The sequence below is a fragment of the Mastacembelus armatus genome, chromosome 14 (assembly GCF_900324485.2).
Source record: "Mastacembelus armatus chromosome 14, fMasArm1.2, whole genome shotgun sequence".
Taxonomy (NCBI): domain Eukaryota; kingdom Metazoa; phylum Chordata; class Actinopteri; order Synbranchiformes; family Mastacembelidae; genus Mastacembelus; species Mastacembelus armatus.
The window spans coordinates 16691637-16708766 of record NC_046646.1 but is presented as its reverse complement, the minus strand read 5'-3'; the positions used below and the strand labels follow the sequence as shown (position 1 = coordinate 16708766).

Sequence of the window (17130 nt, the reverse complement as noted above, 5' to 3'; positions counted from 1 at the left end):
TACATTTTGCAGTTAAAGTTAGTAAGTTAGTTTGTTTGTTTTTGAATAAATTCTAATTTATAAAATTTAGACTATATTTATTTTAAAAAGACGATCCATTGTTCCAGTTAAAAATCTGAGTATTAAAGTTTTAGGTTCAATTTTAATTAAATGAAATCCCTAAGGGGGTCTTGTAAACATTAGTTCTATAATCACAATAAGACCATTAATAGAATTAAAAAATATGGTAGGGATTAATTCATACTGACACTTCAAATAAAGCTTGATGTAATTCTTAAAGGGGACGTCAGGTAAAATGCAGTGGGGGAGGGGGGGATGTATGACGTAGGCTGTCAAGTGTTCCGCCCCGGTACGTGATTGGACGAAGAAACAGCTGATCGGTTAACAAGGCGACACCCTGCAGAAAATCGCTGGGCAAGCATCGCACACCCAGGGCTTTAGCGAGAGGTCGCTGTTTGCCTCCAGATTAGAAACTGTTAAAAAAGTTAGTTGTAATTACTCCTCTTAGGTCGTTAGTGGAATACACAGGTTTCTGGCCGAGTAACGGTAAGATGTTAACTATTCTGATCCTGAGTCTGCAGTGAGAACCAGATGGAAACCTGTGTCACATTTGAAGCTGACCAGGAACAATTGTTTATGTTTTGTGATGCCATAGTGAAGCTATGCACTTTTAGTTTGCAGGCTTGTTTTCTTTACGTGTGTGTGCGTGTGTGTGTGATTCATGAGATTTTACTAATTATTGTAACCATGGTAATGTTGCTTCTGCCACCTTCGCACCTGCGCGCAGGAGATTTGTGCACCACGTCTTTGTGATTTCACCAACTTCTTCAGTTTTCTTCTACTGCTACACTTTCTTTGATCGGGACACTTTAAAATGTTCCTTTAGTTTTTGTACAACTTTTATTTTTATTTTGTGCATTTTCTAAATGTAATTTTCAGTAAAAGTTGCCTAGTTTGTGTGATTTTTGTTTAGTTTTATGTGCTGAGCTGAAACTAATAATTAGTCGAGCTATTTTCATTTTTCAAGCAGATTTGCCAAACGCTGAAATGTGATGCCTTAATGCTCTCATTTGTCATATATGGCTTTGAATTCTGAAATGCGAACAAGCATTTTTTGTTTTTACCTTGTGCTCCTGGAAATATATAATGGGGGTTTTCATAAAACAGTCTATTACTTTTTGATGCTGTACTGTAGTCAGGGAGGCCATAAACTAATCACTTTAACACTGGCATATATCCTGATGCTGACTCAAGCTGTTTAATTTGAGCAGTTTTTGAGACCCTTAGAGTTAAAACAATCTAGTTTTTCAAAATAAAAACAGGTATGTGTACCTGCAGGTATGTTTTTAATATATTTTTAATAATGTTACAACCCTTTAAATTTATCCTGCATTGCTGCTGGGTTTTTGCCTTCCCTAATAACAAGCCAGCTGTATAGGACATACTGTGCATACGGTTTAGGGGACTGACAAGCTTTGCAAATGGAACATAACACGGTTTGTTGTGTTTAGGTGCATATGTAATGATTTTATGTATTTCAAAAGAAAATTTTGTGTTTCTCTTGTTTTTACTTTCCTTTTTACCATTTTGGGCACTTTTTTTTTTTTTTTAAACGTTCCTGATTTCCTTTTTTATAAGATGAGCTTCAGCACAAACGCCCACTGTGGCAATCACACTACAAAAGAAAATATTCCCCCATCAAGCAAAATAGACTCATCTCAGGTCCAGCGGGCCAAGCAACGGACAGTACTCGGTGTCTTGTCAGAAAATGAGCAGCGTGGTCAGTCCCTCAGCCAGGTAAGTGTAGCAGCCAGAGTGGAGGAGGGCATTAAATGTTAATGATTTTGAATGTCACTTCTCCTCACTGAACATGCACATTTCAGCTTAGTGTGCCAATCATGTTGACTCATTTGTTTCCACAGGGGAGCCAATTTTCCAAACATAGTACCGTCTCGGACAGCTCTCAGCTCAACTCTCTTGACTGTGCCTCCAGTTCCAGCTATGATGTGTATGTTGAAGAGGCTTGTGAAGTTGTTCTTGCAGCATCTGGTAAAGAAGTGTGTTCAGACAGCTATTACCTAGATACCAAACCTGGTGCCCTACAAAATGAAGATTTGAGACTCCTGCTGGAGTTGAGCTCCAGTGAGTTTACCACAGTACAAAACATATTGCCATGTAAAACTCTTTTTTAAAATTTTTTATTTTTTTTTTTCCTTGTCCTTTCTTGTTATAGATGATAACTTCTGTTCACTCTTTCAGGTTCTTGTCAAGATGCTTCTATGCAGTCTGAACCAGGTGAATGTCAGATGTCAGAGAAGATGCTGTGCATGTCGGACTATGCAGAGGACATTTACCAGCACCTGAGGGAGAGTGAAGTGCGAAATTACCTGAATTATCAGCATTGAATTATTTCTGTCATGTTACTTTTCATGGTCAACATCATTGCACAACAGCTATGGGGTATTGTGCCTCACTTCATTGCAAATGCTTTATGATAACAGCTTTTTTTTTTAATAATGCCAGAAGACGTTCAGCCCAAGGCCAGGCTACTTGGAAAAACATCCAGAGATCACCGGTGGCATGCGTGTCATACTGGTGGACTGGCTGGTGGAAGTTGTTGAGGAGTATAAGCTCCGTTCAGAAACGCTGCACCTTGCTGTCAACTATTTGGACCGCTTTCTCTCCTGCACAGCATATTTGAAACGAGACAAGCTGCAGCTGGTAGGAACAGCTGCATTGCTGATTGCTGCGTAAGCACCTGTTTCTGTTTCTCATTCACACTTTTCCTGCCCGGTCGTTGATTTGTCTCAATCATTTTGTGGCTACAGTAAGAGTCTGTCTTATGGAGGAGCACCAAATCAATGACTGACCACAGCTTACAACCTGATATCTCTCCTCTTGTAGAAAATATGAGGAGATCTTCCCTCCTGAGCTGAATGAGTTTGCGTATATCACAGACAACACCTATACTAAAAAACAGCTGGTTCAAATGGAGCATGTTGTCCTAAAACTGCTGGCCTTTAAGATGGCAGCACCCACCACAAACCAGTTCCTTCGTCTTTTCATGTCCATCCACTCCGTATGTGGCAACACGGAGAATCTAGCCCTGGTGAGGAAAATCAGCTATTTAAATCTCAGCGAGACTTTGGGTTTATGCCCACTGCCTTTGAGGATAAGTTTTTCCATTTCCCTGGATCATATTTTGGTTTGTCTTCTTTCTTCTTCTAGTATTTAGCTGAATTGAGTCTGTTGGAAATTGATCCATTCCTACAGTACAGCCCGTCTCTAGTGGCAGCTGGAGCCTATTGCTTAGCCACTTACACTATAAACAGATCTCTTTGGGTAAGTTTGTTTATATCAGTGTCTTGATTCCCATTGAAAGATTTTAAGGAATTAAGCTAAATATGACTTTTTTTTTAGCTGAATCTGTTCTGAATCTATCATATTTTAGCCTGATTCTTTGTATGATTTTACTGGATATACCATGGCTGAAATTATTCCCTGCCTGAGTGACCTCCACAACCTATATGTCAGTGCAGAGAGTCGTCCACAACAGGCAATCAGAGACAAATATAAAAGTTCAAAGTAAGTCATGACTTAGGCCAATAGGTTTTATAGTAAGTACAAATATGTCTTTCATGTGGTTTGCAGTTTCTATGGGTTGACAAATCAGACGTTTACATGACTAAATGGATGTTTTCTGTCTATTTATTCCAGGCATTGTCATGTTTCATGGATCACTCCACCTGCTGTTCTGCCTTTCTTATAAATCACTGTTTCTCCTTCTGAGATTCTACCACCAACAGTAGCCCATACACGCCACATCACTCTGGACATTTTAACTTTAGATTTTTTTTTTACAGTTTATGCTAATGCAATAAACAATTAAAAAACTAACTTCATGATATTTTCAATACGTCATAAAGCTGTTTTAAGGTCATTCGTTGTAATGTATGTGTGATGAGACAAAATTCATGTTAAATCATGAACTATAGCGGCTTCCATATTTTTTTTAGAATGATTATAAAATATGGTCAAGGACTTTTGTGAGCTTTATTTTTTATGTCTTTTTTAATGTGTGTAATGCTACGTGTAATGTGCATGTGTGACCAAATAAAGTAAAACAAATTACGAAATCAAATTAGTAAATAAGGTAAATCTGTTTATATTCGCCTTTCATTCCTTCGAAAATAAAAGTCGCCGTGCATTTATTTTGAAAGCGTTGTCTGAAGCTAACGCGTGTTAATTTGACGCTTGAGTTTTGCTACTTCGGGTGAGTTGAACCAGTGAGGAAAGTGAACAGCTAATGATGTGAGAAGGCATTGTTACCCTCCTGAAAGTACAGAAGAACTTTGAAAACCGAAATAACTCTGAAACTTAACTTATTGTTTTTCTTCCTGTTCCGGTTTAATAAAGTCTAGGTAAAACTCAAGGTAAGCCAGATTTAAATTCAGCTTTATGATGTGTTGCCCAGTGGGTCTGTTAAGTTACCATGCATTGTGTGATATGGTTAATAATGAGATATAAAATATTATAATAAATAAAGTGTAAACTATTTTAAAAAGCTATTTTAAATGTAACGTTACATCCCATGTCTGTTGGTTAAGCTTGCACGCAGGTCCTGGTCTGGTTCTTCAGGTAGAACCTGATGTGGTTGACCTCATCCACATTACAGAGATTTTTCCGAGGTTAACTCATGCACTCTGCTTTAATTCGTTCAGACTTTGCGAGTGTTGTTGATGCATTTAAATTCCTTTTTTATAGCGTTTAAACTGCCTCCTGCTCAGTTTCCTTTCTCACGCTAAACTTAGGTGCATATCTTGGCGCCGCAGGTAGCTGTGCTGACTTTCTGCCTCTCACCCTTGACTCATGCGTTTTTATATTAAGCTTGTGATATATTGAACTAATTGAATTCTTCATTTTCAAAACAATTACTCCTAAAACAGTAGTTTTAGTTGTAGTTGACCCTAGCTTCACATTCATTATTTGTATGTTGTAACTAACTAATTATAGATATATATTTTGGACATCATTAACTTTTGTAAAAGTCTTTGCAGATAAGTTTCTTGATTTGATTATTTCTCCTCTAGTCTCTGTATCTACTCCTCAGTATGGCTGAGCCTGCTGAGTTGCTGCTTATCAAGGATCAGTATGAGCTGGCATTTCATTCTTTGAGTCGTGGGTTGGCTGCTGAAGACGCTGGGAGAAGAGCGGAGGCTCTGGAGTATTACAGAAAGGGTCGACAACACCTTACCCAGGGCCTGCAAGTTCCTATTTGGGGGAAAATGCAGCAGGGAGCACCCTGGGATGAAGTCAGGCAGCTTCAGCAGAGGATGAGGGACACTCTGGGTACTGTCAACACCCACCTCTCTGACCTGGAGACCTCTCAGCTGACAGCAGGAGGACAGAGGAACCGACTGTTGAGGAATCTTCCTCCCACTCTTTATCCAGACCTCACACCTAACAGTCAGCCTCCCCATAGCTCTCTTCACCATCTATACCCCACCATACCACCTACTACACAGAACGCATCCCTAACCCCAAATACTGCCCCTGCCAGGCCGGCTCCACCTGCTGCTCGATACAGACACACACTCCCTCCAGCATCTACAGAAACTATAGCCATGGCTAACCCAGGGGACCAGCCTCCAGCTTATACACCCCAGCCCACCGATGGGCACCGTAGCCTGACTTATGGTCTTCCTGGAAACCGCTTTAGGACAGGAAAGCAGACTGGAGCAGTAGGAGGGTATGAAAATGTGCTGCTTTTCATTCCCTTTGGGGTGCAGATGTTTTTTGTGGGCCCGAATGGACAGGTCAGCTCCCTGTCTAATCCAGGGTACCTTCGCATCATTGCATTTGAAAGTACAGATCCCACTGATAGAAGACCATCAACATTTTTACATGTAAGTAAAGTCTTTTATAATATTTATATATATGTCAAGAGCACATAAACGTGGAAATGGCTGTTAGCAAAGCTTTACCTTTGAGTGTATGTAGTGTAGTGTAGTGTATGTGCAGATAATGCTCACATTTGAAGAACAGGAATCTATGAATTTATGGCACTTTTGTCTCAGTTGATTGAAAGAGTTATAGAATATTTTTCAGTCAGTCGACTAATCCTTTGTTACTAGTTGTTTTTGCTCTGGTTACACTGATATGAAAATTAATTGTGGCTCAAATTGATGACGTTTTGTGGTCCAGTTGCAACAGAAAAAATGTTAGTAAAACAGTAGTATTTCAGTTTTGGCAAAACCATGTCATTTAACTTTTATGGCACAAGCTCCCATCAAATAGTCTCATCCTGTGTGTGAACCGTTGACGTATGTGACAATTTCATATGTCTGTGTGACGATTTTTGTATTGAGCCCCTATAAAACTCGTAAACAACAATAATGCATTCTGCGGCCTCTACAAAGAACGTATTATGCCATGCTGTATAGAGCAGTGCAACCCATGACTCTTGTTGCTCTCCAGCTCAGGCTGGTAGGCTGCCCTCTGACTCTGCTTTGTTTCCCTGTAAGACAATGGTCCCATTAACAGATGACTCTGCACTTCTGTTGTGCCGCTGGTCAGTCTCCTGTGGCCTCACAGAGGTCGTTCTGTCAGGTGGCATACGAGTGGTGTGATACAGCAGCAACTCTGTATCTCTGTATCTGTATGTAGGGATGACTGACATAAGCCCTGACAGAGCTAATGTTGTTAAGTGTCTTTGAGAAAGGAAACCATTGATGGAGTAGGACTGTGTCTGCTGGGAAGAGACAATACATTTTTATAGGGGAGAAACTGGCTGATGTAACATTTATTTAGGCTTTACAAGAAACCAGCCTAATTACACCTGGAATGATTTTCAGTTAACATCTTATTTTTGACATGACCCTGGGAGAAACAAATAAGGACCTATCCAGGCCATTATGTCCTGTTTTTTTTTATTTGAAAGGACATCATTGTATTGTGTGAGTAGAGGATGTTAAATGTATGTGGTTAGTTTTAATCCTGACCAACTACATTTGGTGATAGTTGGAATTAAAGCAACCATACGTCTGACCATTCCCAACCACCACACTTGCTTGCTTTACTTTACCTTAGAAGGAATTCCATGAATGTACAATGTGGGAATTATTTTTGTGTCTAATGTCTGTTCAAGGTGTGTGACCGGCGGTACCTGCTGACAGCAGACATTCCAGTGTTGTTGGCTAACTCTGGGATCTTCATGTTCCCTGACTCTTTGGTCGAAACCCCAGGGTCCTATGTGGGCATAGTGTTGTCCTCTGAACTGCCTGCTGCTGACCGCGAAGCGTTTCAGGACCTTCTGTCGCAGCTCGTTGAACTCAGGATCCAGGTTAGTATGGAGAAGATCTGCGCATGTGTATTTATATGGATGGAGCAAATGCTTTATTACAATGTGTTGAGGGTGTTATTATCCAATTAAAGAGAAAACAGGATGGGCTGTGGTGGGGATGTTGAAATTAGCTGTTAATGTCTAACTGTATATCTTATTGTAGAAGCCAGTGTCTCATAGCCTGCAAGTATGTGTTTTTCCTTTTACATTTACCCCTCTATTTGTGTTATTTATTTTCTCAGCAAAAACCCAAAACTCATTTGAGGATGTGATAAATCTGTTATGATAGTGTTTTAGATATAAAGTGTGCATCACTTTTAATCTCTTGCAGAAAATAGTTTTCATGTTGTGGGTAATAAAATCTCAGTCAGGCCTTACAGGAATGTATGTTACCTGTTTGAGTGTGCGCACATTTTAAAAGCATGTGACTCGGTGTGGCTTTCATAATAACTGTGGCTTTTCTGACAGAGTCAAGATGAGGCAGGGAGTGAAGTCATCAACTTGAGTACAAAAGTTCCTCTTGCCCCCCCACAAGAACAAACTAAACTGACAGTACCACTCAGGGATAAGGAAGAACCACCACTTCCTGGGTGGAGTGAGAAGATGGCACAAGGAATCTTGTCAGGTCTGTCTGTAAGCACAAGCCATAATAAAGGAAAACAAAAATCGAAATTTCATTACACGATGTTGTACGCAGACTGTAAACACAGTAGATGTTCCTCTACAAAAAAGACCACTAGAGGGTGTTGTTTACTAATGCAGCAAGCTCTCCTGAACAGGATTCAGGTTTTCAGGGTACAATGTCTTTATTTGCCTGCAACAGATATTTTGATAACACAAAAATCGATAATATTCCTAATGTATCAACCAAAGTTTTCTGTCTGTAGGAGCTACACGATTGAGTCAAGGGCTTCTAAAAGGAGCAGAAGCCACTGATAGGGCCATACATAAAGGAGGAGCCAAGATCCGGGACCATATCACACCTGAGGAAACTCCCAAAGAGGTCAGCCCCCGTGTCACCAAAGGTCTGCAGGTGACTCAACAGGCCACTGGGGGTGCTCTGCGAGTCAGCCAGTTCTTAGGTAAGAACATAAATCAGTATAGGAAGGACTAGAAATCATCCCACACATAGAATACAGTCATACAAAGAATATAAGCCCAAGAATTTTTTCTTTTGTTTCTTTCTGTGTATGTCAATTGTTTCATGTACTGTAAATTAACATGGCTATGCACTTATATGCACATGTCTACTGTATATATGTGTATATTTACAGTTAATGGATTGAGTACAGTAGCAGGACATGTGGTAGACAAGATGGCACCCCATGTGAAGAAACATGGTGCTAAGCTGGTTCCAGAGTCTATGAAGAAGAACAAAGATGGCCGCCCTTCCAACTTAGATGGAGCTAAGTTTGTGGCAACCAGTAGTGTCCGAGGTATGTACCGGAATACTTGGTCATGTTTTGGCATTTGAAATGTTTGATTAAAGATGGGAGATCCAAGTCCTTATAGAACACTCCACATTTTTTTCATTCACATCCATTCCAGGTATCTCTGCTATTTGGACCAGTCTGGAGACCGGTGCAAAGCTTGTTGGCAAAAGTGTCGCAACTGAGACCGTCACAACAGTGAAGTACAAGTAAGTTCTGACATTTGCCATTTCCTGTTTTTCATTTACAGAAATGTTCTGATCATTAATTAGTTATTGTAGATCTTACTTTTATTTTCAGCCTGTAACTCAATCTGTTCAAAGAATAATACAACACTGGATCTAAACTTCTTACCGTCTTGCTTTCTTCTTGGTCTGTTGGGGAACTGACCTGCTTTCACAACTATTTCTTTTCAGATTTAGGGGCTTAGAGAATCTATTAAACACGCCCAGCAACATATGACTGCACGGGGGGAGCAAAGGCAAAGAGTTGTGAACTAACTACTGACCCTGACTAACTCTTTTACCTGGACTCTTTAACCAAGTCTGAAAACAACCCTAAATAAGACATATTCCAAATCTAGTGCATCAACTATCACAAAATTATCATCAAACTAACTTTTGTTGCGCTCATTTATATATGGACAGTATCTGGCTAAACAAAATATAATTTTGGGTTGTTGTTGTTTTTTTTTTGACTTTTAATCCTTTGGTGTGCGTCTTTTCAGGTCTGTCCATGTTAACTGCAGCTAAAAGTCTGAATCTGTTGGGTGGTGATGCTCTGGCTGTTCAACCTTTGTATAGCTCTTTCTCCTGGTTTATTATTAATAAAACCACTACCCAGCAAAATACAGTTATGGTTTTCTTGGACCTCAGTGTTTTGACATGAATGACAGCAGAACAAATATTACATATTTGCTCCAGCATTCTAATTTTGCATACATCCTCATTTATTTGGCTAAACCAAACAATATTTTCCTGACTCCACCATATTATTTGTGGTGAAGGTATGGTGATCCTACAGGGCAAGCCACAGACACTGCTCTCCGGTCAGTTACTAATGTTGGCGTGGCTGCATACAACTTTGACAACCTAGGCCTCCAAGTCTTTCTGAATACAGCAAGCAGAACGACAGCCAAGGCAACGGCCAAAAGCCTGGAAGGACAGTCAGCAGAAGCCAAAGGCAATGATGTACAGAAACAAGAACATCAAGCTTGGACTGAGGGGAAGAAACTACAGAAGAAAGAGGATTCAGAGAAGAAACAATAGTTTGAAGATTGTAGATTATTATCTCAAATTGATAAGTCACCTTGTCATTTGCAGTAAGTATAAGCACTTACTTCTGGAGTAGATATTTTGTTGTATTGGTTAAGAATGTCAACAAGGGTAAGTACAATTTTACATCACAAGCACTTAATTACATATATGTATATAGGCCATAGTTGACAACATTATTTTGTGTTGCATGTTTGTAAACTTTCACACAAAAAAAATGTTTTTAAATAATGTTATACAAGTGACATTATAGATTTATATATATTGTATTTTTGTATGTTTTTAATGTAAAACTTCATCTATAGCCTACCAGTAAACTTGTATAACTAACAGTTTAACTGTTTAAATCTGTATGAAAACTGCCATTGGAAATTACAGCAAAATAAAAGCATGTTGTATATAAAAATGTCACATTTGAACAGTGAATATTAATTTAAAAACATACAAAAATTTGAGTAAAACGCTACTCTCGTACGCATTCCGAGTTCTGCTTGTTTATTGTAATTAGAAAATCTGCGACATAAATCAATAGGCCTATATATGCCATTAATGATGACTGTTGAATTAAGAAACTTAACTTTCAGACCTAATTAAGCGTGAAATGAGTTTTACAATATGACCGCTTGGCAAAAAAAAATGTTATCGTGTGTATTGAAAATTTACAGATGTATTTCTGCGCTGTCATTTCAAATCAAGCAGGAGCTTTTATTTTTAAACTTCCCGCTAAATCAGTTCCTTTTTTTCCGACGCCGCCTGAACAAACCGGAAGCAGCAGTCTCCGTGGAAACTTTAAATCGCAAACTTTTCTAGAGTTGATTTTCTGAAACATGGCTGGAGAAAACGACTACAGCAAATGCGATTTGGCACATCTGCAGGCAGAACTAGAGCAAGAGAGGGAGATAAAGTAAGTGTTTGTTGCAGCATTATTAAGGAAATTAAATGTTATTTTTCATTGCAAATAGCTAGCTAGCTATATTTCTCATCTGACTCTTGGCCGTAGAGAAATGCTTGAAGAGTCGGTGTCTGATCTGCGGAGCACCATGTGTGAACTGCAAGAAAGACTGCACAGCGTTGATGGAGAAGGTGAGTAAAACTGGGTGAGTTCTCAGAGTATTATTTATTATATATCTACAGTTTTATAGAGATTTAGGGTTGTTTGACATAAAGATGGAAAGTTTTCTCAAAGATATTAGTCAGATATTTATGGGTCCACTGGTGGATAGGTTTGTACAATGGAGATTATTTAGTACTGTGGCCACTCTCCCTAGAAATGAAACAAGTCATCATCCAAATAAGTCATCACCATCCTCTCTTTGCTGCCTCTTGGTCTGGACACCAGTTGTCCTCCAGGATAGCAACAGGGTAGTTATGCCAGCAGAAGCTCAGAGGAAGTTAGGTGATGCAGCAGAGCAGAGATCCTAAACATCTGTGTAAATGTACTACAGAATTGCATCAGACAAGAAGGTTTAATCAGTTCAGGATTTTACTTACTCTTCCACCAGCATCAAAGGTTTAATGATTTGACTAGTTTTAGTAACAAAATATAACAAGACACTATAAGATTATAATTGTTTATGTCTATTAGCTAAAAGCACATTATGTTTGTCTGTTCTTGTGAGTTTCTTGTGACTTAAAACCAGGTAATTAGAGTGTTCATATGCTTTTTCTTGCCGCTGTATCTAGCACCTTGACTCTCAGGGGCAAGATGTTACCAAACAGAAGCCTAGCTTAGCTCTTCAGTGTTTTCTGCTTTCTGCTGTACCAGAAAATGAGTGGAAGACAAGGTATGAGACACAGATAGAGCTAAACGTGCAGCTGGAAAGACAGATCTCTCTCATTCATGAGAGACTGGAGGACCTAAGAGGCAATCCTGTTGGTAAGTTCACAGGCACAAGATGAACATAAATCTGTCCACTTTTATAGGAAACTGTAAAATTAACTTGTGTAAGTTGTGTGTGTTAAATGGCTGTTGCTCTTAACCTTATTAATGTGTAATAATAACTGGAATGTAAAAAAATTAAGAAAACATTAAAATATATTCACCCATCTTAAGCATGTTTGTATTTTAATACATGTACACAATATTGTTCATTCACTCTCTTGTCTTTCACAGATCGATTGGCCTCAATTCGATCTTATGATGATATGCCAATAGTGAGTGCTCTGTTTTTTTTTTTGGTTTTTTTTTTTTTTTGGACTGGTATCATTTTGTGACTTTTTTTCCAAGTGCAGACTAACAAACAGATGATCCACTGGAAGTGTATATAAGATAGAAGCTCAGACTAGCAGAGAGAGACAGAGACACAGAATGAGAGGTGAAGGCAGACAGGACAGTAAGGACACTGATGTCAGCTTCTCTCCATCCTCCCAGTGATGCAGGCAGAATGAAGCCAGAGTTTAATCGCAGCACTGTAATCACAGGATTACAAACCATGGGAGAGTAATGCACACTAATTACATCGTTTTAACACGCATGAATGGCACACACTGAAAGGTTGCACAATACAGTCTAAATATGTGTGTATCTGTGCGCCTTAAGGCAGAACTAAAAGGAGCTCATTAGTGTATCCACTGGCTGCAAAATTGTGGACTGAAGATCTGTAGGGGAAGTCTGAGTAGTAAGGCAGACAATGTGAGAGGAATGTAGATTATTTTCACTTAGTACAGTGAGTAAATGTTGGGACCATTGGTCATTGGCCATTGTCAAAAAAAGCAATGCAAGATAATATCACAGTGTATACGCAACATGAGTACTTGTCAAGACAGACTTCACAACTATTGATTAGAATGATTGTCAGTGTGATATAATACATAAACAGAATTATTGCACACATGTATGTATGTACACACATTCAAATGCACAAATATGTCAGTGCAAGCTGCAACCACTTCTAAAATATTAACTAGTTGACTTGAAAGTACCAGACTGATTCTTGAAAACTGGTATTAATACATCTCATCATTAAACGCCCCGCTGACAGTGACATTCATTACTGACGACTACAGGTGCTTTTTTTTGGGGCCCAGGAATTGTATGAAGTCTCATTCCTCTGCTTTGCACTATGGGCCTCATGTTACCTTACCATGTTTAAAGGTTTATTTGGCTATTAAATAATGTAAGAGCCTAATCCAGTTGTGTAGTTCTGTTTTCTGCATTAACTGTTCTGTTATTGATTGATCCTAGCAGACAGCCGTGTACTTCTAGTACAAAATGATTCGTAATTAGCACAGCAGCTTCATATTTTGTGGCCTCTTTGTTCTGAATGTTGCTAATTAATGGAAACACTTTGCTGCAGGAAACACTGAGACAGCGTCTGAAGCTCCTGACTGAAGAGAAGTCTGACCTGCAGGGTCAGTTGAGGGACTGCCATCTCAGTATTGAGCAGGAGGGAAAGGTGCGGGTTGCAGTTGTTAAAGCATAGCAATAGGGATTTTGTGCTGAGTATTATTACAACGTCTGCCGGTCTACTTTTATTATTTCTGAGACAAGCAGCTTTAAATTTTTCCAAGTAATAAATAATTCAGTAACAAATTACCATCATTAGTAAAGGATTGAAAAAGATTTAGCTGATATTTTGTTTTGCATTCTTTTTTTTTTTTTTTAACAGCCACTGATGCAAAATCGAACACTAACCTTTGTCCTGTATTTCAGCGGCTTGGCCAATATGCTCTTAGTTTAGCAATTTGGTTCTTTGTGTATTGTTCTTCTCAACAAACAGCAAGATATTAGTGTAATAAAGGTTTAACATGCAGCATGCTCAGCCAGCAATCCCTGTTGTAATCTGTTGCTCATTAACATTAATGACTTCTCTAGTACAGAAACAAGCACTACACACAAGCAGACAGGTGACTGACAGTTTCTTTCTTTCTTTCAAAAATCAGGCGTTTCATAAAACCAATGATGAGAGGCGGGCATTCCTTTCAGAAATTGCTAAGGTAAGCGTGCCCTGTCATCCTTGTCCATGTATTTCTTACGAGCCATTGAAAGTTAAATATATGGCACACTGAAGTACATCTGTAATGGATGAGTTCTACAAAAGGTCAATACATCATACAGAGCAGTCTGACATGCTCTCTAGCTCTCCACTTTTAGGCCTAATTATGATTTCACATTCACCCTCTAATGTTGGTCTGTCTGGTTATACAATAGGTGGGTCTCTGTTCAACAAAATAAGCGAGTCAAGGACTTTCTGCCTTATACTGCAACAATGTTAGTTCCTGTAGGGCTTAAATTAATACAGCTGCAGGAAAGCTCAACTACATCCGTCTCTCAAAATTTTAGAAACAAATCTTTACATATGAAGTGCATGTGACGTGGGCTCATGCCTGCACAAAAGTGCACATACAGTACATGTGCAGACAGCTAAACATAATGTTTCTGTATCTGAAGTCCACTCATTGTAAGTACTCATGAAGTGTCCACTGGCCCAGCTGTCCTCCACAGTTGAAGCCCAAAGAAGGCAGTACTGCACTCAGCCACAGAGGGCACTAGAGAGCAAGCAGAGGAGCTCAGTGAGGAACAGCACTTACAGGTAATGAATACAGTAACATGAACAACAATGCAATGAACAAACTACACCTTCAAAAATGACCATAGAACTGAATTAATTAACAAAACATAATATCAGAAGCTTCACAGAAGTAACATTTAAGAGATTCTGGTTGCTTGAATTTGATACCAGCTTGTTTTTATTTTCATTTTTATTTGATTTATTATACCTCCTTGACTCTTAAATGGTGTACTAATAAAAGCCATCTTAGAATTTATGGGTCAGTTAATTTGCTTTGGGATCAGCCTTAAGTTTGCCGTTAGCATACCGTCTTTTTTATATGTATCTAATAAAGTAATCATGTTGGATATATCACCAGGAATTATTGAAGGGATAGTATATTTCAGAGTGTTTTTGTTGGAAAAGTTGAATTGAGGAATCTGTTAGCACAGTGAAATACATATTTTCTGAGCTTCTACAATCATGCTTTCATTCCCACACACTTTTTCCTTGGTTTGTAGAGGGAAGCAGACCACCAGGAAGGCAGAGGCTGACTCTATGAAAGGAAAAGAGAGGGAAGATGGAGGAGGAGGTAGTGATGGAAGAACAACTGAGAGAAGAGAAGACAAGAGATCTCAAAGGGGAAGCAGGTTACCCACCTTAGAGCGCTACCTGAAATACAAACCCTAGTCCAGACCTGGTGTTTTTAGGAAGAATTACCGTTGTTCTCTTCGGGTATGCTAGATAATGTCAGAAGAAAATTTCTATGCACATACTGTATATTTTCATAGCCAGAATGTAGCTTTAGGTCCTTCAGCTTTCTGTGACTTTTCTTTACATTTCTCAAAGGGTGACAAGAAGAAAACAATGTAGATAGTTTCTAAGCCATGTTCATTATTGTATTGTATTATTATTACTGTTCATCATTCTTCGTTTCAAGAATAAGACCAGTTGTAACGGTAAATGCTTGAGGGAGGAATATTACAGTCTGAGTGTACTGAGGTCATCTCCTAATGTGCCAGAACCCTGCTGAGTCTGACATTTCTAGTGTCACTGCAGTTTTTACAAAGCACCCTCCTACGACTTGCATTATGTAAGCAGCACCACATCCAACCACTCTCTCTGTATGTAGTCCATCTTCATCACCAACTAGTCACCCCCGTTCCACCCACTGACCGCCTTTAGAAATGTAGGTGTAAGAAAGCTGTGTCAGTATAAGATGCAGTAGTTATTATGAAAATTGTCAGAAGCTGTTTTGTTTCTGTTTGTGTGGAGGTTGGAATTGGTTCTTTTCACTTTTAAAACTGTCCACCTTAAAAATCTGGTAAAAAAGTCTCTCCCAAGCTGAATTTTAAGCTCTATATTCAGATATTAAGATATTCCAGCTAATTTGGATGTGATATTTCAAATATGTTTTAATATCATAGAGTAATTTATAATTCCATTCAATGAATAAACCAACTCTAAATAAATTACTTGAAGACATCATCAATCCAAATCCTAATGCTCTAATTTTCAGCTACCGGACACATTTATTTGTGTTTGTAGTGTAGTACTGTAAGGCTGGCTGAGGTGGGTATGATTCTGCAGTGACAGGTTGTTTGTCCCAGATTAATGACTTAATTTAAAGATAGCCAGTCCATGCTTCCATATGAAATGAGTGAGCACATTTACAGTGCACCACTCTCTACCTTTGTTGTTTGTTTCTTCTTGTCTCTTTTTCTCTGTCTTTTACGCACCAGCTCATTTTAGTACAACTCACTGCATCCTGCCTGTGAATAACAGATCCACAGAGTAACCACCTAGATGTGTTCTGCTGACAGGTAAACCACTGACAAATCACTACAGTATCTGTCAAAACACAGTGAATCACATTGCTCCTGTCTGCCCATGGTAATCCAGTTAGCTCTTTTTACTGTACTCTCTATATAAACATGCTGCAAGCAATGCAGCGCACACACACAGTAAGAGCATATGTGTGTGAGACTTATTTCCAAGTGTGCATGCTTGTATTCACATGCATACATGTTAAGTAAATATTCATGTGGAATGAATGTTCTTTCTAGATGATCCCAGTATTTGCACACTATATACTACGTTGTATGAAACTGTAAAGAAATGATCGTAGCACAAAGATGTACTGAGTACAGATAGATATCTTTATAGTGTGAGTGGGTGGGCTTTTAAATTTTTCTCATGGGCTGTGAAATTAACAGATTTAATTTTCAGATTCTCCACAGTCTGTCCATTCACACCTGATCTCCAGCTTTGTGCGCATCATTCACTTCGTAAATGCATTAGCAGGGAGGTGTGGAATTGTGCTTTTTACTTGTTTTATAGTGTCTCTGAAGTAACTATTAGTCAAAAAGTGCCAGTCATAGTGACTGAGAAAAGAAACCGCTGGCTTTTTTCATGAACCACAGCAGATCATAAAACTGTCTCATCCACGTTAAATGTCCTCTGTACAGTGTGATTTACAGAAACAGTAAATTGTGCCTGCAAAGAGACTTTGATGGCCATAATTCCACATCTGTTTTTATACTAACCAACTAAATGTCAGGAAATTGCCTCATCATGCTCGAGGAGCAAAGATG

At 38.9% G+C, this 17130-nt stretch overlaps 2 protein-coding genes across 2 annotated transcripts; both read left to right on the top strand.

The window, feature by feature from the left end:
• The first annotated feature begins 1638 nt into the window (after nt 1–1638).
• On the top strand, nt 1639–3679 carry ccna1 (cyclin A1). Its single transcript, XM_026329360.1, has 7 exons — nt 1639–1797; nt 1923–2142; nt 2260–2375; nt 2524–2750; nt 2905–3133; nt 3229–3342; nt 3452–3679. The coding sequence occupies exons 1-7, from the start codon at nt 1639–1641 to the stop codon at nt 3587–3589; spliced, it is 1203 nt and encodes a 400-aa protein (XP_026185145.1). The 3' UTR covers nt 3590–3679.
• Nucleotides 3680–4168: 489 nt separating this feature from the next.
• On the top strand, nt 4169–16332 carry LOC113143088 (spartin-like). The gene is made up of 17 exons (XM_026328554.1): nt 4169–4433; nt 5091–5906; nt 7148–7342; nt 7811–7967; nt 8230–8424; nt 8617–8778; nt 8891–8981; nt 9779–10039; nt 10352–10358; nt 10871–10950; nt 11047–11129; nt 11812–11922; nt 12160–12200; nt 13343–13441; nt 13929–13982; nt 14478–14578; nt 15058–16332. Exons 2-17 carry the CDS (start codon nt 5112–5114, stop codon nt 15224–15226), a joined length of 2601 nt encoding a protein of 866 aa, XP_026184339.1. The 5' UTR covers nt 4169–4433; nt 5091–5111; the 3' UTR covers nt 15227–16332.
• Nucleotides 16333–17130: the final 798 nt, after the last annotated feature.